This window comes from Trachinotus anak, unplaced genomic scaffold (genome assembly GCF_046630095.1).
Source record: "Trachinotus anak isolate AG129_WGS33_773 ecotype Australia unplaced genomic scaffold, CSIRO_AGI_Tana_v1 ptg000025l, whole genome shotgun sequence".
Lineage (NCBI taxonomy): Eukaryota > Metazoa > Chordata > Actinopteri > Carangiformes > Carangidae > Trachinotus > Trachinotus anak.
Window position 1 is genome coordinate 15,714,201 of NW_027273876.1, and position 20,087 is coordinate 15,734,287.

The 20,087-nt window shown below is 42.2% G+C and overlaps 2 protein-coding genes across 8 annotated transcripts; one reads left to right on the forward strand and one right to left on the reverse strand.

Annotated features, from left to right (window-relative positions):
• The first annotated feature begins 56 nt into the window (after positions 1-56).
• chadlb (chondroadherin-like b) lies at positions 57-9,534 on the forward strand. The gene is made up of 11 exons (XM_071462470.1): positions 57-180; positions 2,414-2,590; positions 2,699-2,893; positions 3,080-3,235; positions 3,329-3,474; positions 4,386-4,667; positions 4,763-4,982; positions 6,114-6,387; positions 6,477-6,889; positions 7,028-7,194; positions 8,558-9,534. The coding sequence occupies exons 1-11, from the start codon at positions 76-78 to the stop codon at positions 8,853-8,855; spliced, it is 2,433 nt and encodes an 810-aa protein (XP_071318571.1). The 5' UTR covers positions 57-75; the 3' UTR covers positions 8,856-9,534.
• l3mbtl2 (L3MBTL histone methyl-lysine binding protein 2) lies at positions 9,447-19,499 on the reverse strand. 7 transcript variants are annotated; one of them, XM_071462463.1, is made up of 18 exons: positions 19,270-19,478; positions 18,241-18,699; positions 17,991-18,108; positions 17,641-17,774; positions 15,471-15,546; positions 14,971-15,044; positions 14,413-14,530; positions 14,125-14,259; positions 13,917-14,005; positions 13,571-13,817; positions 12,924-12,988; positions 12,308-12,412; positions 11,980-12,127; positions 11,751-11,833; positions 11,294-11,528; positions 10,980-11,045; positions 10,715-10,879; positions 9,447-10,619 (listed from the first exon to the last, which is right to left on the reverse strand). In XM_071462463.1, exons 2-18 carry the CDS (start codon positions 18,589-18,591, stop codon positions 10,264-10,266), a joined length of 2,565 nt encoding a protein of 854 aa, XP_071318564.1. In that variant the 5' UTR covers positions 18,592-18,699; positions 19,270-19,478; the 3' UTR covers positions 9,447-10,263. The 7 variants fall into 7 exon arrangements, with proteins under 7 accessions (XP_071318564.1, XP_071318569.1, XP_071318566.1 ...); XM_071462465.1 differs by having other exon boundaries at positions 10,091-10,619; positions 14,971-15,038; positions 19,270-19,499; XM_071462464.1 differs by having other exon boundaries at positions 10,091-10,619; positions 10,980-11,042; positions 19,270-19,410.
• Positions 19,500-20,087: the final 588 nt, after the last annotated feature.

Below are 20,087 nucleotides of genomic sequence, written 5' to 3' on the forward strand. Positions count from 1 at the left end.
TCCAGAGGCGGGAGCTGGAGGTGTATGTGTGGGGGGAGTGTCGGTGAATGAAGGGATAAACGGAGTTTGTTTTGGATGGGGGGGACAGCCGGGGGAAGAGCCGCAGACGGAGCCGAGACCGTGAGAGAGTCAGCGGCCAGTAACCGACCTGCAGCTGGACGGAACCACGACCAAACCATGGTGAGTCTGTGCGGGGAGTGGGCCGCGGTGTGTTCACTGTCACCGCTCCGAAGATATGATTCCAATCACATAAACTTCAGTCGAGTGGTTATGATGGGAACACATACCTCGAACGCATTGAATGATAACTTGTTCGATTATCCAGTCGTATAGACCCGAATTTAAGTCTCCAAACAGAAAAATATTAAAGTTTTATCACATTGAAAACTTTTTCTTATTATGTGCACAAAGGCTGAAATTTGTCCAAATTAGATAAATTCGTTTTTGTCATTTCCAAAATTTCTTTATATCAACATCTGTGTTTACGCACAGAACATTAACAAAATGCTAAAAAGATATAAAGAGATATATTATATATATATATATATATATATATATATATATATATATATATATATATATATATATATATATATATATATATATATATATATATATATGAAAAATGTTGCAGTAATTTCTCGTAAAGCGCCGATGGAGAACAGTCCTCTCACCGGCCCTGGCCAGAGGACAACATTTTTTCAGAGGAAACGCAGATTGGTGCAACATCGGAGAGACACTGCGCGTCTTTGTGCCGGGCGGCGCGGCAGCTCCTCTGCGGTCTCGACTGTTGATCCCCGGGGGGACGCGGACAAATAGTCCGGCCAGAGGAAATTCCTCCGTCTCTAGTTTCTTGGCCCCTTTCTGCACAGGGGGTCGTAGGAACAAATAAAAGTGTGTGCTGGTAAAACATCACGGGTTTTCATATAGCTACTGTACAGTCGGCTTGGTTTCCATGCTGCTTTACACCTGATCTCAAACGAACGTAAATGAATCGGCTCATGGTTTCTGTCAGGTCCATCTCTGACAGGATTTGGTGCAGCAGTTTTGACAGACAGTCAGGTGCAGGCTCGGTACCGTTTTGTCAACATTTTGAGAAATTTCAGAGTGTGGAGCTGTGAAGCTTTTTGTGTCCATTCCTGTGGATCAAGACTGTTGATCCCGGATGGGAATGTGGTTTTAAGGCATTCCAGTGGAGACTTGGGCAGCCCAGTCTGACCAAAATGACACTAATCCCCCAAAGTACAGAAGGATGGAGACATTTTTCATCAAACAGAACTTCAGTAAGGAAATGCAAAACAATGTTATACACACCTCTCTCTCTCAGAAGTTGTGGTAAATGTATTGTTATTGATTAAATCCTGTAATATCCTGTACGTCATTCAGCTTCACAGCACAATAATCTTTGTGTTTCTCAAAGTAAAGGCTCTTGATTGGTTCTAAACATGGGATAATTTTTAAATTTTTATTTTACCTGTGTCAGCATCACGCCTCTTAAAATGAATAATAATGTATACAGAGGTGGGGGACGTACTTAGTGTCATTTACTTAAGTAAAATTATCAACACCAAACTGTAAAAATACTCAATTACAATGTCCAACATTTAAGATCCTACTTAGATTATTAGGAATGATGCATCATTTTATTGTAGCTGCTCAAGATGGAGCTAGTTTTAAATTCTTAATATAATTCTTAATTCAGTTTGAAGTTAGGTCCAGTGATTCCCAACCAAAAGGTGACAAGACAGGTCTGGGTTATAGACACCTGAAGGGGTGTGACTGCGTTTTGTAAGAGGTCACAAGCCAAAAAGATTGTAACCTTTAACCAAGCACTGTATTTTATAATATTTTGTGGAGTAAAAGGTACACTATTTCATTGTTAAATGTAGTGAGTTGAAGTATGAAGTAACAGAAATCTGCAAAGTAGAGGGAAATCATACCAAACAGCTTTGAGCCAGACAGTTTTGGGTCGTAAACATATGGCCTACCTGATCTAGAGTATTACACTAAGTTATATGAAATGGGGTCCATTCGGGTTAGACAGGACAACAGGTTTATAGAAAACAACTAACTACTAGGGAAGTTATGAATGGAAACTTAACTGAGACAGTTCAATTCTAACAAACAGACTGTCATAGATGTGAAGTTCAGCAGAGGAGTGATCTTGATTCAGCGCCTTCTCCAAAGACATGGGTAAACTGTGCATAAGTGAAATAATTCATTAATGCAAAAGCAGTTGATCTATTAGGGCAAATCAAAACATCTGCCACGTGTTAGGAGCTCAGCTAATGGAAAAAAAAAAATTATTTACTCTGTCACTTGCCAAATGGCACCTCTGTAAATCCTGTTAACCGTAAATTACCAGCTCATGCATTCGTCTGAATGAAGTCACCGCTGTTATTTTCCCTCTCAGATGTACTTCCACCTCTGTCCTGACGCCCTCTGGGTCCCACTGCTCAGCCTGCTGCTCCTCTGCATCCCTGCAGCACACACAGCTAAATGTCCACAGCAGTGTGTGTGTGACCAGATCCAGCTCTCTGTGACCTGCGTCAACAAGAACCTGACCCAAGTTCCTCCTACTGTTGATGAGGTTTTTTTAATAAACACACACACACACACACACACACCCGAGCAGTTTTTACAGTATATTTAATTCCACATGTTGTTCCATCTAATATGTAATCTCCTTCCATGGTAGATCACAGTGAAATTGGATCTTCGGGGTAACGACATCCAGGAACTTCCCACTGGGGCTTTCAAACACACTCCCTACCTGACTCACCTGTCACTGCAGCGCTGTAACATCCGCAGGGTGAAGGAGGGGGCTTTCCGTGGCCTTGGTCGCTTGGTCTTCCTCAACCTGGCCAACAACAACATCGAGATCCTCTACCAGGTGGTCACAAGTAACAAATTATATATCCCAAAAAAAAGTTAATGTCAGCATCTCACCAGCTGCTGTTCTCCCAACCATCCCTCAGTCCATCACCACTTCAGGTCTTTATTTTCTGCATTCTTTTCTCACCACGTTGACTGTAGCAGAAAGAAGACATTTCTCCTTCTTTGTCTTTTGCGAGTGCAGGAGTCCTTCGATGGTCTGTCCTCACTGAAGCAGCTTATGATCGACCGTAACCGCGTGGAGGAGATCCAGCCCGGAGCTTTCTCTCAGCTGGGCTTCCTCAACCTGCTCTCCATCTCACACAATCAGCTGGTCTACATCCCCAACTTGGCCTTCCAGGTAGAAAGACAACAATTCACAGGAGACCTGCAGAGTTTGAATGTCTCCTGTTATTGGAACGTTAACTAAACGGCCGGTCTCTTCTCCTTCCAGGGCTTGCAGAATATCAAATGGCTTCGTCTCAGTCACAACTCTCTGAACTACCTGGACACTGAGGCCTTTGCTGGTCTGTTCACACTCACACGTCTCAGTCTGGACCACAATGAGCTGCAGTTCTTTCCCACTGAGACCATGACTAGGTAGGCTACTTGGTAAGCAGTTAACATCTGTATAGAGTATGCCACTGCCTGGGCTTCAGTGGCATTCTCAGCCACAGAGCTCCACAGAACCCTCACACTGACTGTGAGATTACAATCGATCATCGGGAAACTAAATCTGATCAGAAATAGTTAATGAAAAGAAATTGATCTTATGTGGGAAATTACTAGCAAACTGTCACATTGTAGACAAGACTAAAAGTCTACCCATGCTAGCAGCTCAGTGAGGCTGCTTCAGCACAGCTGTGTTGAGCTAAATGCTAATGTCAGCTCACAGTAACATGCCTGAAATACATGTTTAGCAGGTATAATATTTACCGCGGTCGCTGTCCTAGTGTTGTGTTACCCTGCCAAAATTATCTAATTAGCAATAAAAACAAAGTACACCTGGGGAGGTGGGGTATAATTAGTTTTGCAGGTATATGGTGAAAAAGCAAAGTATTGGGCAAATTAAAATTTTGACCTGATGATGGCGTTAGATGAAAGGTTATAGGATCAGGTGTTACAATACATCTTGAGGGAAACATCAATGTCTGTACCAAAGTTAATGCCAATCAATCCAATGGTTTTCAAGTCATGTCTCTCACAACCACAAATAAGAACTTCCTGGTGGCGCTAAAGGAAAAGTCAGTAGGCCGAATCCTCTGGAGCCAAGACTGCTCAAACCATGGCAATCCATCCAATAGTTGTTGAGATATCTCAGTCTGGACCAAAGTGGTGGACTGACAAACTGACCAACATTAATTGCCAACCCTAGAACCATGCAGCTGGCATGGCTGGTTGATCTCACAGTTTCCTGCTGTTTGGGTGGGAAAACCCAACCTTTCTGATATAGTAAGATTTGAGTAATAACATTGAAATTATTTCCCACACTTCTCCCTCCTGCTATTCAGGCTGCCAGAGGTAACTCGACTGGATCTGAGCTATAACCCCATGACTTACCTTGGGGAAGAGGCGGTGTCCATGGCCAAGCTCACCCACCTCTTCCTGGACCACATGTCCCTGCAGGACATGGCCAACACAGCTGTTTTAAAGTCCCCCAGCCTCACCCACCTGGACATCAGCTACAATCAGCTGCGTGTCATTCAGCCCCTCTCTGAAGGTTCACCCAAGGTGGCGCGCATCAACCTGGCTGGAAACCCCATCTACTGTAACTGCTACCTGCGTCCACTCAGGTACATCAGACCTTTGTAGATTATGAACTGATGGCGTTCCATCTGCCACAGGGGACTGATCCCCACCCCCACTGACCTTTTTTATGACACTGCAGGGAGTGGGCTATCCGTAGCAAGGTGAAGCTGTTGGGGACATGTGGAGGACCAGCTCATCTCTCTGGAGAAAACCTGGAGGCCGTTCACCCTCCAGAGCTGCGCTGCCAGAGCCAGGAGGCCATGCTGAAGGCTGAGTTCGAGGAGGCAACCAGGATCGCACCACCACCCACTGAAGAGCCGCAGAACAAAGTCAAGTGTCCTGCCAACTGTGTCTGTGAGGTGAGTAAAATACATTAAGTGCAGACATGATTATTTATATATATGTATATATATATTTTTATAGCTGCATATTAACCATGGTCTCACTCACTTTGAGGAACCCTTCTGCTGGCTTCTGATAGCTTCGTACATACAGACAGCAGAGTGGCATCAATCTCCTCATCTGCCTCTAGCATTAAAACTAACAAGTGTAGCTCATAAATTCCTTTACCTTCAAATCACTGAAACATTTTCTACTACTAAACTCCACTGTGGCTGATGATGTCATCATGTTATGTCATCATAACTTGGTCTTCCTCTTTGCAATGAAAAGATGAATTCATAAGACATAAAATGCACCATTATATACACAGGGGTTTATTGCTACAACCTTACAAGGTCTGGCATAGCCAGTAGTTTATGGTTGCTAGTTTTAGATCGATATTGACATGACTAAGTCAGTTTCCTGCTAACACCCCTTTGTTGTTTATATTTCCCTCAGTACTTTCTTTGCTAAATGCTGTTTTGTAGTTTAGCTTCAGGTTTATTTTATTTGCACCTAAGATAAAAATAATAAACCTGAGGTTTCTGACTCTTAAAAGAAGTTTTCCTTGCCACTGTCACCAAGTGCTTGCTCTTTGTGGGAATTGTTGGGTTTCTGTATATTTGTTTTTTATAAATAAATAAAAATTGAAATTGAAAATTGAAATTGAAATTGATGTTCATGACAGTTGTTCCAGTTTTGGGGGTTGCAACTCTCCAAGAGGTCACACAATATATCTAAGGGGTTTGTAAAATCCAAATTCTGTGCTTTTTACAAAACTTTTTATTGTGAAATACTTGACAGTTTTACAACAGTCTGAAAAGGGAACATAACCTTTGGTTGAACTGCTTGCAACCCATAAACTTAAGCAAACTGTGTGAGCAGACATTACTACCAGGTGTGTGAAATGTCACTGAAAAAGAAAAAAAAAAAATTTGGCATAGAAACCAAATTACAATTTGGTAGCGACAGGAGAGCTGAGTGTGTATACAGGCACCTGTATGTTTATTAAAAAAACAGGAGTGTGTAAAAGACTATGATTTGTGCTGGCAGTGTGTGTCTCTTTGTCCCCTCTGTCCATTACACCCACATTACCTCCCTGTTTCCAGGCTGAGACGCACCATTCTTCATGTGAAAACCGCGGTCACACCAAAGTTCCCCGGGGTTTCGCTCCCAACACCCGCCTCCTCGACCTGCGTGGCAACCACTTCCACTACATCCCCAGCAACAGCTTCCCAGGTGTCGCTCAGGTTGTGTCCTTGCACTTGCAGCGCTGCAAAATTGTGGAAGTGGAAGGTGGTGCTTTCAGTGGGATGAAGGGACTGATCTACCTGTACCTGTCAGAGAATGATCTCACGTCCCTCAGTCCTGATGCCTTTAAAGGTCTCCGTTTAACGGCTCTTTGTTGCATTTTCCTGACTTGGTTATGTGTCTTAATATCCACATTGACTTCCTGTAGTCTAAATCCACAGGTCTCCCTCAGCTGACTTACCTTCACCTGGAGAAAAACCGCTTCACCGGCTTCCCCAAAGGAGCCTTCAAACTGGTGCCCAGCCTGCTAGCGCTTCACTTGGAGAACAACGCTATTACCAGGCTGGAGCCGGGCATCTTGACCGGGGCTGAGGGTCTCAGAGCACTCTACCTCACTGGGAACGCCATTGATCATGTGTCGCCCAGGGCTCTGGACCATGCCAGTGACCTTGATACACTCCACCTGGGAGGAAACAAGCTGAAGGAGGTGCCCACCGAAGCACTGAGTAAGGTGGGGAACCTCAGAGACCTGAGGCTGTCTGGGAATTCAATTCGCTGGGTGGGGCCAAATGCTTTTCGACCACTGGAGAGGTCACTGAAGGAGCTCTATCTGGATAACATGGGACTGGAGAAGGTGAGTGGCCTGTAGTTGTGAGGTACTTGTCTGTTAACTCTAATCACTTTGTTTTTTTTAAATCAGCAGTCTAGATCTTTCTCTTCAAACCCTTCCCTTTATTTCAGCAAATTTCTGACAATATCACTCACACTCCAGATGTCGCAGAACTCCCTGGCGGGCCTGGGTCCAGGTCTAAGAAGTCTCTTCCTGGAGGGTAACCAGCTGGAGGAGGTGCCTGACCTCCACCCTCTCACTTCTTTGGAGGTCATCAACCTGGCCGACAATCCTCTGATGTGTGACTGCCCTCTGCTGCCACTACGCTTGTAAGACAATTGTAGCACACAGACTGTAGGTGGAAATGATCAGGGTTTGACCAACATGAGCGTCTAAGGCCTGAACATTTTCATTAGGTGCGTACGCAACCCCTTAAGGACAAACTATGTTTTACACCTAAAACAATGAATTTTTATCTGACATGGTTCTTTACCAATATTTGACAAATTTTATGACCCATCATATATTCCACCTAATAACCTAATGACATGAAAATGTGATTACACTTCACTCAGTTGTAACTATGGCCTTGTTTTAGCAACTAGCAACACTTGTTACTAATCTGACTTAGTATCAGGAGTCAGTTGCACAGAACACCTTAAGTTAAGATTTTACTTAAAGTCTGAGTTAAGGTTTTCTTAAAATAAAAATGGTTGCACAAACACCTTTAAGTCTTCTCCTTGAGGTTTCCTTAAAATGTTGGCTAGAGTGTTTAAGGTTTTCTCCTTATCTTGGTCCTACCCTTAAGGAATCACTTAAAGTTTGCAACCATTTCACAAAAGACCTAAGTGACCAAACTAAGACACTAAAGGTACCTCTAAATCTACGTTAAGCTCAACATGACCAAGTTTATGGTGATAAATTAAGACAAAGAACACATCCCAAGAAGAGTGGGAGAACCCAATGGACACCCTAACAATGAGGAATTGATTCTATATTTGACCAGCAGTCAGTTTATGATTTGTCCAACTGTCTAGAGTTGGATCACCCTATTTTCCCACAGCTGTGCTCTTCCAGCTCCTTCCTTTTTAATGGTTGCTCTACAGTTTCATGCTATGGATCTTTCCGATCAGTTACAATTGAGGTATTTCATGTCCACAGATCAGTGGTATGCCGGGTCATTTCACTGAGTTTAAACACTTACCATCTGCTGAACAATGTTCCAACAACACCAACATTTGGATGAGATAGCAGTGCACTCCTTTAATGTTACTGGTTTCCTGAAAGTGATAACAGGTATCACAAGATAATGCCAGCAAAGAGTCTCCATGGAAACAGCGGAACTTTACCACTGTAAAATCTCTATTACTGCTTCACTTTTCCTTAACGAAGGAAACTTTTGAGGACATTCTGTGCAACACCCTTAGGCAACTCCCTCAGCTAAGGAGAAATTTAATCTTAAGTGTCATATGTAGAAAACTTAAGGCATTTTGTGCAACTGGCCCCTGGCCTTTTGAGATTTCTTTTAGTCTCGATTGAAAAATCAGTGCGGAGAGAGCATAGAGGGGTACGACGTACAACAAAGATCCCCCTGCCAGGAGTCAAACCATAAGCTTTGCAGCCATGTGACCTGCACCTTAACCATTAGGCTACTGGGCTGCCCATCTCTATTTTTCTTTTCTCTTCATCTAGGTGGATTGAGAAAATCAACCTGAAGGTACGAGCCACCTGTGCCAATCCCCCTGAGCTGAGGGGTCGCAGGGTCAAGGATGTCCACGTCTTCAAAGCCTGCCCTGGAGGAGAGAGCCTCCCCTCCCCCCCTACGGTCACCCCGAAGTCTGCTAAGGCACCCAAGGCAACCAAACCCAAACCAATGCACCTCAATGGCCTTAGGCATGTCAAAATGCTCCAAGCCAAATCCAAACTTCGCAAGAGTCCAAACACCAAACAGGCAGCAGCCAAGAAAACCAAGAGACGCATCATGGCTTGAACCTGATGCCTTTGGAGTGTCGTCTGGCTTCTGTACTGATTGTTTTAGGCCACAGTTAACAATAACTGACCATAGTCGGTTAGATTTTGAGGTTTAACATTGAATTGAACTGACTAAAAAGCTGTAATCTTTACCAGCTATCAAATCAGAAAACTGCTGAGGCTGTGCTGTATTTGTGTTTTCATACAAAACATAGCACTGTAATTTTTTTGCAGTATTCCCTTTTCGTTGTCTTATCTATACAGCGTTGTAAAAGGTCAAAAAGAGTTTTTTAAATTTTTATTCAGGGAACCTACACCGAGCACACATGCTCTGTGTCAGCACTGCCTTGCTTCAAACATAAGATTCACATTCCCAGTTAAGCTCATGCTGGTTAGACCTAAGGCTTTTAGCTCCTCAGCAGCTCTGTTGAAAGTTTTAGCATCTTGAAGGACATAAACAAAGTGAATGTCATTAGCATAAATGCAACTCTGCTGTTACTTGATTAGAAATGATACACACTTTGGCTTCTTGCTAGTTTTTCTTAACCACTACATTATAACCTCAAATCCCAGTTGTAAAGATATTTTAAGAAAACGTCTTTTCAGTAAATGGAGGAAACTGTTTTTTATCAGTGATTGCATATTTACAAAAAAGAAAACATTTGGATATAAAACAGGAAAAAATAAAACATTATAAAGTAATATTTGTTTGCTGTGTCATTACAACCCAAAATGATGAAACACCAAGACCTTCAGAGTCAGATTTCAAGTCCCAGCATGATGAGAAAAGTTAAGCTCAACGGAAACAAAAGACAAAAGTAATCACTTCAGCACAAATGGCATTAGTGTGCAGTGGAACCATCATGGAGGTAGTGAGGTACTTTTAGAACTGGCTAAGCTGCTCCTTATGAACTATGTGCAGTCATGAGTTCAACGTATATCAAGCATTTGTATTTGTATATAGCATATGTATATCAGCATCAAGTTATTACGTTATGGTCCCTAATAATTTTATGAAACCAGACCTCTTTTTTATACCATTTAAAGTCTTTACTTTTTTAGCATGTAAATGCTGAATTTACCCCTTTAAACAGTATCTTTCATTGTAAGAAGTGCAGTCTGCCATTCCCACACTGGATTCAAATGCCTTCACACAATTCTGTGACCTGTTGTATGAAACCAAACTTGCTACCAGCAGCAACCACAAGTGACACCAAATTAACTAAAATCTTATGGTTTCAAAGATGCACTAGCTCTCGTTACTAATGTTCCTTTATTATTTTCTCTAAACACATCCCAGCCTGTTTCTGTCAGTCTCCTGTCTGTTCTTATACTGCCACATTGGCCTTATTTGACTCCATCATATAGTCATCTCAGTCTCTTTGTGTCTCCGCCTTTTCCATGGTTCTCTATACTCATCTCATCTCTCATTCCTCCAGCCTCTCCTGCTCAGTATTGGCAGAGTCAGTTTCTCGGCTCCCCTCCTCTTGGTCCAGTATTTGCCTTTCATTTCCACTCTCTTCCATGTTGCTTTCACCGGTAAGGCTCTCTTCCAATGATCCCCGCTCTTCAAGTCTGTCTTTTGCGGCTTTATTTTTTTCTGTCTTTTCATGCGTTACATTTTCCAGGCTGGTCTTCTGTGGCACCTCATGTTGTCCTGACTTACTCTGTTCTCCTCCCTCCTCCTGTTTGATAATACCTACACCGGCTTGTTGAGGGTTGTCTGGAGGATTAATGGGAGTCTCCATTTCCATCTCCTCCACTTTCACCTGCACTGAAAAGACTACAAAGACATAATTAAGTCAGACATTTACCCTAAATTGTTTCACGAAAATTAGAAGGAAGTGAAGAGCATGTTGTATGAGTTTGTCCACTTACTCTCCTGCTCCTCTGGCTCAGTCTTGGGCTGGATGAGAGGCACTTTTGGGGGAAGACTGAGGTCTAACAGCCCAGGAGGACTCTCAGTGCCAATGACCTCAGGCTGCTGACCCACATCATCTTTAGCTTGCTCATCAGAGAGCCTCTTCTTTGCACTCTTCTTTCCTACAGAAAAGCAAAACAAGGAGCTGAATGAATCATGTTTAATAAACCTCATATGAGGGAAAACACGAGAGCTGATGTACATTTCTGAGACAAAACGTACTCTTTTTCCCGTATACAAAGGGCTTGCATTTCTTGTTCCGTGTCACCTGGTTTGTGATTAAATCTACTGGAAAACAGAATAAAACATCTGTCACTTTTAAATAACGTCGTGATACAGACTAGATGTTAGCAAGTTTTCTACCTTGTTTGTATGTATTTTCTGTGTTTACATGGAGTCTGAGCTGATTTAGAATTCAAACAAAACTAAACACCTCAATCAGAATAGACTGGCTTAGGTGGATTAACCCAGCCCTCTGCTCTGACACTCTACATCTTGTAGCACCATGAGTTCTTCTAGTAACATAGGATGATTACCGAGTCCCGGAGGCGGTTGGAGCTGGTAGCCCATGAGCTCACACCAGCCCACAGGGTAGATGTCTGGGGACTGGTGGTCGACCCACTGGTCGAACTCATCCTCCCAGCCGTCGAAGTGGATAAGCAGCAGGCGGCCCACACAACGCTTCACGGTGGCCACACAAACCAGGCGTGGTTCCATCAGGTCCACTGCCTCCAGCTTCATGTTTACAGAGAAGCCGTGACCCTGATAGTCCTGAGGAAAGACACGTTGCAGGTTGATATACTGTTTGATCAGTTTTGAACTGAAGATTGCACCTCTAGTGTGTAGTTTTATAGATGGGTTCAGAAAGGGAGTGTCTTGTTCTGCCAATATGCTCAAGTTGTGACTAAGGCAAACAAACTGTGGGTGCATTTACAATTAATGGTGCGATTACAAACTTGAAAGGCTACACTAGGTTTGGACTTCCTGTCTTACAGTGTTGAACAGTCGTGCCGGTGCAGCTTTAGCTTTGGTCTCCCCCAGGTATTTCTCCCAGGTGAAGGTCTGAGAGTCATAACCTGTCAGGGAGCAGAGACATCCTCCATCAACAGGATGGTAAAGTCAAACACAGCATATAAGTGGTGCCGACAAAGTGTGAGCTCCATCACTGGCAGAATGAAGATGAGTGTGTAGAAACGCAACACATAAGTGTGTTAATATTTACCTTGAGGCACAGTGAGGGGGATGTTGTTCTTTTTACAGAAGTCTACAGGAAGGATGGCATGGGAGGCAGCGTGGTAACAAAACCAGTCAGAGCCATTGTTAGATTCGACGCCATCAATTCCGACCATCAGGTAGCCATCTAACAGCACCTGGGGAGGGGAAGGGGGGCAGCGTCAGAGACACAGTGGAAACAGAGAAAAGTGGGAGGAGTTGGTGTCCAACTAGATGATTTTTTCAGTGACTGCTGGCAATGTAATTTAATCCATAACCACTCAACTGTTCAAGCAGATCAGACCAAAAACAACCAATTCAAAAAACTCCCATCTTACCTTGTGTACAGTGGCCACACAGATACTTCCCAGGTTGAGAGGGTCAATGGCCTCCAGCTTCATTCCCTCTTCAAAGAAACATCCCTCCATGTAAACCACCCTGGGCTGCAGATCACACAGTGGTTGACAAGAGACTTGTGTGGTAAAAATTACTGTCACATCAGCAATGGCCTCAAAATTCACAGTCACTCCTTTATACTGCCATCAAATACTGAGCTGTGATTATGATCTGAGACCAAAATACAGAGTTCAGATTTGTGTTTCTATTACTTTCAACATATTCTTTGAGACACATTATTATCACTCCTTTAACTATACCATCATCATGTGTTTAAACTTATGACACCACTTGTTCTATCAGTTTAAAGCAATAAAGTACAAACTGTAAAGACTTAAGCGACACTGTAGAAACTGGTTGAGACATGAATCTAGAAAACATCATCAGCACATCTAACAAATCTCCAAACAGGGCTATTAAAAGAACTGCACTGCCACCCAGTTTGGATTTACTGCTGAGGTTCCTGAGCGCTGACACCTTAGTAATGAAAAAAGTTTCAAAGAAAAACTGTTGTTGGGTTGATGTGTGCTTGAACTCAAGCAGTAAAATGTTTCTTACCTTTTTAAAGAGAAGAAATGTGCTGTCAGAGTTACCCCTCAAGCCAGTACCTTCCACAGAGTTTGCTAGAAAAAAAAGAAGGAAATCCTTTGTAACATAAGAAAATCTAAAGGATAACATTTTTTAATTTGAGCGTAACAAAATATTCCTTCCTCTGCCTGGGGGAAGGAACTAATAGCACAGGTCTATTTCCATCAAGTTTGATCACTGCTTTTGATTTTCAGAACACTATAAGCACCATGATTTCTGTCAGGATGTATGGCAGTGAGGACAGTCTTATCACAAATGGCCTCCTGTAAATAAACCAGTGCAATTGGCAGCCTTTGCAAACACAAAACCTCAAATCAAAGCTGCCAATCTGATCAGCATCAAGCTTTCTTCCAGGACTGGGAGAACTTTTGGGCCTTGAAGTGTAACCACTAGAGATGCAGTCTTCTTGCATCCCCAGTGTTTCCACTGCCGACCACTCGGCTGGTTTGTACCTCTCTTTCCCTACATCAAGCTTAGTTCCCTTTATTTTATGTCTCTTGTATGTTATTCAAGCATGTCGCTGTTTTTCTTCTATTACCCATGTCGGCTTCCATGTATTTTTCTGTCTATATCGCACACTGTCAGTCAGACGTATTGATAAACTAAATCTTACTTACCAGGTGCCTTAATGGCATGGCCCACTTTGCTGGACCAGCCTAACGGGTGCAGGAGGGGACTCCACATGTGGCACCAGAAATCAGAGACGGCGTTCTCAGGGGCGTCGCTTTGGTCTGCGTACACCAGCCGCAGACGCCCACCGATAATTGTGTCTATCATGGCCACACGGGTCCGGCTCACATGCTTGGGGTCCACCACCTCCACACGCATGCCTATTCTGAAAGAGGTCTTCATGTTCTCTGCCAGCTGGGGAAAGGACATTAGGAGGGACAGAGATGCTGACTATGTGTTTAATTAAGCCATTAAAATTTAAGTCATTCATCACACTTCTGCATCAAGTTTTACCTTCAGGTAGAAATCAACAGGTAGAGTACTGGCGCCCACCAGCTTTTTCATCAGATACTCTTTCCAATCTGGTATGTTCTGCTTCACATCTAAGGACGCACAATTTGTTGAATGAGAACATATCCTATTGTTAATATATCTGTTGTTTTTTAACAACCAGCACAGGAAGTTCTGTGTCTGCAGGTCAGACTCGAGTGCGACTCCTCACCTTGTGGTGGCACCAGCAGCTTGCTCGTCATGGCACACCATCCAATCGGCTTCAGCTCCCCTGACACGAGGCTGCACCAGAAATCATGGCTGCTGTCGTGCTCAAAGCCTTCATATCTCAACAGAGCTTTGTATCCTGGAGACAATGGAGAGGAGGAAGAGGAGGAGTAAAGTTACTGTTGCTGTTACAGAGAATAAGAAAGTAAACAGTCAAATTCATAATCCCAAAAAAATTGTTTAATGGTGTCGTGACCTGTAAAAATGAACACCGACAGACAGATGTGCACACCTGCAATCTGGATAGCAGTAGCGATCCAGTAGACTTTACTGGGCAGGACAGCGTTAGTGTTCAGGACTTCCACCTTCATCCCCACAGTGATGTCGTCCCACTGGGCACAGAGAGGAGCCTGCAGAATGGAGAGTCAGATATTTCTTCTTCTACAGATAATCAGTGTCACGTGTGTTCTCCACGCCCAATATCTTCCAGGAATTTCAAGAATTACCAGCTTATTTCTTGTGTTTAACTGACCCTTTTAGAAATATGATGCTATAATTATATATCGGGTGTTGCCTCCAATATAATGGACGTTCTCTTCCTCACCACAACTGCATAAAACAGCATGTAACTCCTGAAATATTTGTTTCTTTCACCTTTTCTTTCATCCTGCTAGTTCAGGTTTAAGATACTGAATATTATCACGAATTGTGTTGCTCTAATCCAACATAAAACAATATGAATAGACAAGTGCTGTATTTAATGTCATTACATGCAACTCGTAATGAACTTTGACCTGAGGTTTCACTATCTGTGAGTGAAGAAAATTGTTTCTAATTCCACAGGACTCACATGTCTGAAGCAGGAGACAGACGCAGCCAGGGATGTCTCCTTCTCCAAGTAAGCGCCCCACTCAAAACCTGATCCTCCAGAAGAGAGAAGAGGAATCATACAGTTGAAGTAAGATGTTGTTCAATGTTTGCATACAGTATATAGACTCTAATATTCCTAAACAAGCACCAAAATACCACTAAAGCTCGTCTTTGCTGGATAAATGTCAAGTACTCATACAGGCTGCAAACGTCAAGGCCCTGTTTAGGTATATCTTGTTGGGTCAAATTATGGTTCACACCTAACACCTGTGGCCTGTGGCATTGGCTTCTCTCTACATTTGATTTTCATGCATGAGAAACAGTAACTGCTATTTAACAGGAAAAGTAAAAAGTGCACATGTGTAAACATCAAGTCATGCTCTTTTGTCACAGGGGCATTTACTGTCTATTCTACTGCCCATTAATGTATTTCAGTTCTTGTTATGCATGCTTGTGTTTGTCTGAGATCGGTGCCCTTACCATCCAGTCCTGTTGAGTTTGGAAGGGATTTGTTCACCTTGTTCAGCACTGTAGCTTTTTTTGTGGGGGGCTTTCCCTGCAGAGAGGAGCACAAAGAAAGACTGAGCTAAAGTGTCACACCTGTCTCACTGTTGTGTCCATTTAACATCTGAGGCACAAACATCCATCGGACTATTCTTTTTCAAACTGCCTATATACTGTGTGAACTGTGTGTAAATAAGTCATGATACAATAAGAGCCGTCCAAGGTGAAATTTTCTCTGCAAGTCTGATGAATTTTCATTATATTTCCTGATTTGCAAAACGAAGAAAGGCATGGACATTTACCTGTGAATGCAAATTCTTTGACTTATTTGGTTCAGATTTCACACATATTCACCATTATTAACCAGCATGTTGTCACTTTTGCAAAAAAGACTTAAATGCTTGGTAGATTATAAAAAATAGTTGCCAGTTTATTTTCAATCACTTACTAATTGATACATTTTTTCAGCCCAAGTTTGAACACTTAATTTTTTACACAATTTACGACAAAATAATCCATATTGACAAAAATGAAATCTAATTTTCTAGATCCATTTTTTTTACAGTTAATACAGTTCAATAAAACTAACAACAAATGGAAACTCTAAGAACCATATTGTTCCTCTGATCTCATATTCAGCTCCAACTGGTTTATAACAAATCATAAATTCTGTTTTGGTTTTTTCGCTTGTTTGTTTTTTTTACTCAATTGATAAAGTGACTGGGATCAAATAGTGGTTTTGACCCACTCATCAGACTGGCTGTAGCACACTAACTTACCAGCTCATCCAGGTAAATAACACTGGGAGCGGGGCCACCTGTCTCTGTGTGTGTGTGTATGGACTGAGTGGGGACGGCGGAGGCCCTGAGGAGCCGGGCCCGGCGGGACTTCAGATCCAGGGTACTGTAATAGTCGTCGGACTTAAAGTGCCTCTGGCAGACATGCAGCTTGTTGAGGACGGAGAGAGGAGTGTTTACATCCATGTTGAGAGCGGACAGCCATCGCCTCAGTCTGCCTGAGTGTCCGAGGGGAAACCGATGAAAGACGAGGTCGGGTCGTTTTATGTTCCAGCAGGTATCAACGCAACACGAATTTACCATCGCGGTGGTTTTGAGTAGGCGGGGGGGGGGTCTCTCCGATAAATGACAGACTGAAACGACCCAAACAGTCCCGCAGGTTGGTTCTGGGATTTCAAGTCCAGCGCGGTCCGCTTCTTCTTCTCCACCCACTCGCTGAGCAGAGGTGACCTGCTAACAGCTTTTTGCTAAACACTGCCACCGCATGTTCGCAATTACTACTCGTGGAAACGTAAATATAAAAGAAAATGACATTTTGTTCGTCAATTAATAGATGGGGGTTATTTTTAAATGCCAAGCACTCTGTAGTTCCAGCTTCTCCGATCAATATTTGCTGTGTTTTTTGTCTTGTGTGATAATCAACAGGACATGTTTGCACTTTGAATCGTTGGTCAGACAAGACAAGCAAATTGAAGACATCATATTTTGCTTTAGAAACTGTAATGAATATCTTCAACATTCTTCTGACATTTTAGACCAATTGATTAATTAAGAAAATGACATTTTTCCAACAATAAAGCTACGTAAAGGAAAACAAAGGGGGCAAACAAACAGGATTTTTAGAGGCTGAGAATTTTAAGACAGATTTTTGGTTCACCACACACAAACTTGTAATTTGGTGAGGTCCACCTAAAATTTTCAAATCTCAACAAGTTACACCACTTTGATCACACAATCTCAATGGATTTTCCCTTTGCTTGCTTCCCTGTTACTTTTCAGTACTAAAACAATTAGTTACATCCCATGTTCCCCTTAAGTCTTAACAATATTTCTGTCATACTGTTTTGCTTTTCTTTAGCACTTCATTTTCTTGTTTCATCTCTCACTTATCAAGCAAGAAATGCTTAAAAACGTAATGATGACATTGTGCACTGTTAAAATCATCAATATGGAAAAGATTTTTTTTGGCTACTTTCAAGAGCAAAGGTCCTCCAAAACGGCTAAAAAAAAAAAAAAAACAGCAGACATTCTCAGCAGATTTTCCCAAAATGCCACATACATAACATGGTAGCAAACGAATGAATCAGAGGGTAAAGTCTGTGGTCAGCAACATCACATCTTTTCCTCACCTGCAGACGCGCCAGTATGGAGGTCTTCTTGGAGTTTGATGAATAGGAGCGTGAGCAGGATATACTGCAGAACCGCTTGGTCTTCGAAAAGAAGGTGCTAATGTTGCCAGTGGTGCCACACATCTCACACATAACTGTAAAAGTAAATAAATATTGTATAAAACATTATCCAACTTAATTAACAAGTCTTAAGAGTGTATACTGATGTGATTTTTGTTAGTTCAGGTGTTTTGTATTGAGATGGCATCACCCCTTCTGATTCACATGACAGTATGAAAAGACATTTAAATGAACAGAAAAACAAAATTTCATTTGACACATTGCTCTTCCTCCTCTTTTTTGCACCTCACCTGGTCGTTCATCTTGTTTTTTTTCTCCTGGCTTCACTACTCTTCCTGTCAGGTGTTCTTTGTCACCTCCTCCATCACTATCATCAAACTGAATGGGTGCCAATTCATTGTGTTCATCCTGTGAAGAGAAAAAAAAAAAAAAGCAACACACATGTAAACAACCAAGAGACTTGTTTAAAACTTTCACAGCGGCAGGAACTCTCCGTTTCTCTGCAGTGACCTTTACTGGTCCATGATAATAATTACTCACGCTAATGTTATGCTCCCTTGGCTCAGCTGTAATGCCCCGGCGTTGGATAGCAGGTAGGCAGTTACTACAGCCAACTCCACTGCAGGAGGAACAGAGCGGACGGACAAACACTGTAGGAGCAGCTCCTGGCCTAAGCTTCAGAGACCCTGCTGGTGGTCTGGGTTCAAAGTACTCTTTGCCAAAATGCTCACTGCAGAGGTGGGAGTTGGGTGTGGCAACCCACTGAGTGCGGGTGCGCTGGACCTGCTTCTCCCATTTGCGAAACTCCTCAGGATCCTTAGGGAATTTAAACAATGTAACACCATCTTCTGAGGTTTTGCCACATCCATAGGCCACACAGTGGTAGGGCATCCTGTCTTGTGGTCAACAGAGGGACTGTCAATGAAACAGAGTCCAAAGAAGGACATACAGCTGATGCATCCTTTCGTCTCCTGAGTGTAGGACAATGTTCTATAAGCTCTGCAGAGAAAATAATAACTTTGTGTTACAACTTGCAGAGTTTTTTAGTTGCTACTACAGACAATGCACTGTAACATTCATTTTTAGGTAAGACTAAATAGCTGGTCAACCAGGACAGGCAGAGCTGAATGATAGGTCATTTAATACCTATGCTAACTCTTGGTCCATGTAAACACACAGTGAATATAGCCTCTAGCTGTCTGACCACTGTATTCACATAAAAAAAGATGGTTGCTCTATAAATAACCTCCATGAAACTATTGTTTGATCATTTATACTGAAATGATTAGTTAAAAATCTTTATATTTGTTTTATCAATAATATCAGACCCTAAACACAGACTCTAACAAACATGTACGACGAACAATGAAACGTTTCTTCATTTCTGAGAAACGTCTACAAACGAGAACTGATACAGTATATTTGGTAAAGACAAGACAAAGTAACCAGGCCTAACATGCACAATACCGAGCAATTTAATTGAGTCTTGCTGTTAAACTCACTGTTAGAAACAAACTGTTGGTTAACAACAAGCGAGTCAAAACATAAACAAAAGTGTGTAGAACTCACATGCTACTGTACACGCAAGCTAATAGCTAACACTGCTAACCCCTCGTTTTTCCAGTTATGAAGCAGCAATTTACTTGTTATCACTTTAAATGGCTACTTGCAGAAGTTACTAATATCTAGACACTAATTTAAGTGTTTCGTATAGCAACCAATACATAAGTTGTGGAGCTAAATCTTCGTTGCTCCCCGGCACTGTACTGTACTGAACTGGGGTCGCCCACATTTGACGTCATTGTAGTTGGCCAAAGAAATCTGGGAGATGATGTTTTAGCACATCTGGGTTGCAGGGCAACACCAGCCACAAAAAAATAAATAAACAGGCCTATAAATGTTAAGGTAATTTACCAATAATGACAGTAGAAGTTGGTAATAGTAGTACTGGTAGTAGTTGCAACAGAATACGTTTAAGTGGTTGTCTTGCCTGTTCAATTAGGAAACATTAGCCTTTTGAAACCTACACCTCTCTGAGGCTTTGCATCTGCAATATGGCGTATATTTCTAATATTGAGCCACATTATCATAATAACAGCATATTATATTATGCATGCCCATTTTTCTGTTTACATCTTCAGTATTTGTGGTCGGGTTTTTTTGTTTTGTTTTTTTGTTTTTTGTTTTTGTCTCTTTCAATGTTTTAATTGACTTGTGTGCTTATACAATTAGCGAAAACATGCAACAAATGCATAAGTTGTAATGTACCACTTTTTGGAATTCTGTTTTCTGTATCATTTGATTATTATCCTGGCTGCTCCCAAGATAGTAAGGTCAGAAATGTTGAGAAAAATCTTTACTAGTAAGACAACAGATTGTTCGATTGA

What these genes read in the sequence shown, in the direction of transcription:
- l3mbtl2 (XM_071462463.1), bottom strand. Translation starts at nt 18,591, where the DNA reads ATGCCCTACCACTGTGTGGCCTATGGATGTGGCAAAACCTCAGAAGAT. An exon ending in CCATACTGGCGCGTCTGCAG is followed by an intron (nt 15,547 to 17,640) that starts GTGAGGAAAAGA and finishes TCCTCTCTGCAG; the next exon opens with GGAAAGCCCCCCACAAAAAA. An exon ending in TACTGCTATCCAGATTGCAG is followed by an intron (nt 14,260 to 14,412) that starts GTGTGCACATCT and finishes CATTGTCTCCAG; the next exon opens with GATACAAAGCTCTGTTGAGA.
- chadlb (XM_071462470.1), top strand. Translation starts at nt 76, where the DNA reads ATGGGGGGGACAGCCGGGGGAAGAGCCGCAGACGGAGCCGAGACCGTG. An exon ending in TTCCTCCTACTGTTGATGAG is followed by an intron (nt 2,591 to 2,698) that starts GTTTTTTTAATA and finishes CTTCCATGGTAG; the next exon opens with ATCACAGTGAAATTGGATCT. An exon ending in CTGCCAACTGTGTCTGTGAG is followed by an intron (nt 4,983 to 6,113) that starts GTGAGTAAAATA and finishes CCCTGTTTCCAG; the next exon opens with GCTGAGACGCACCATTCTTC.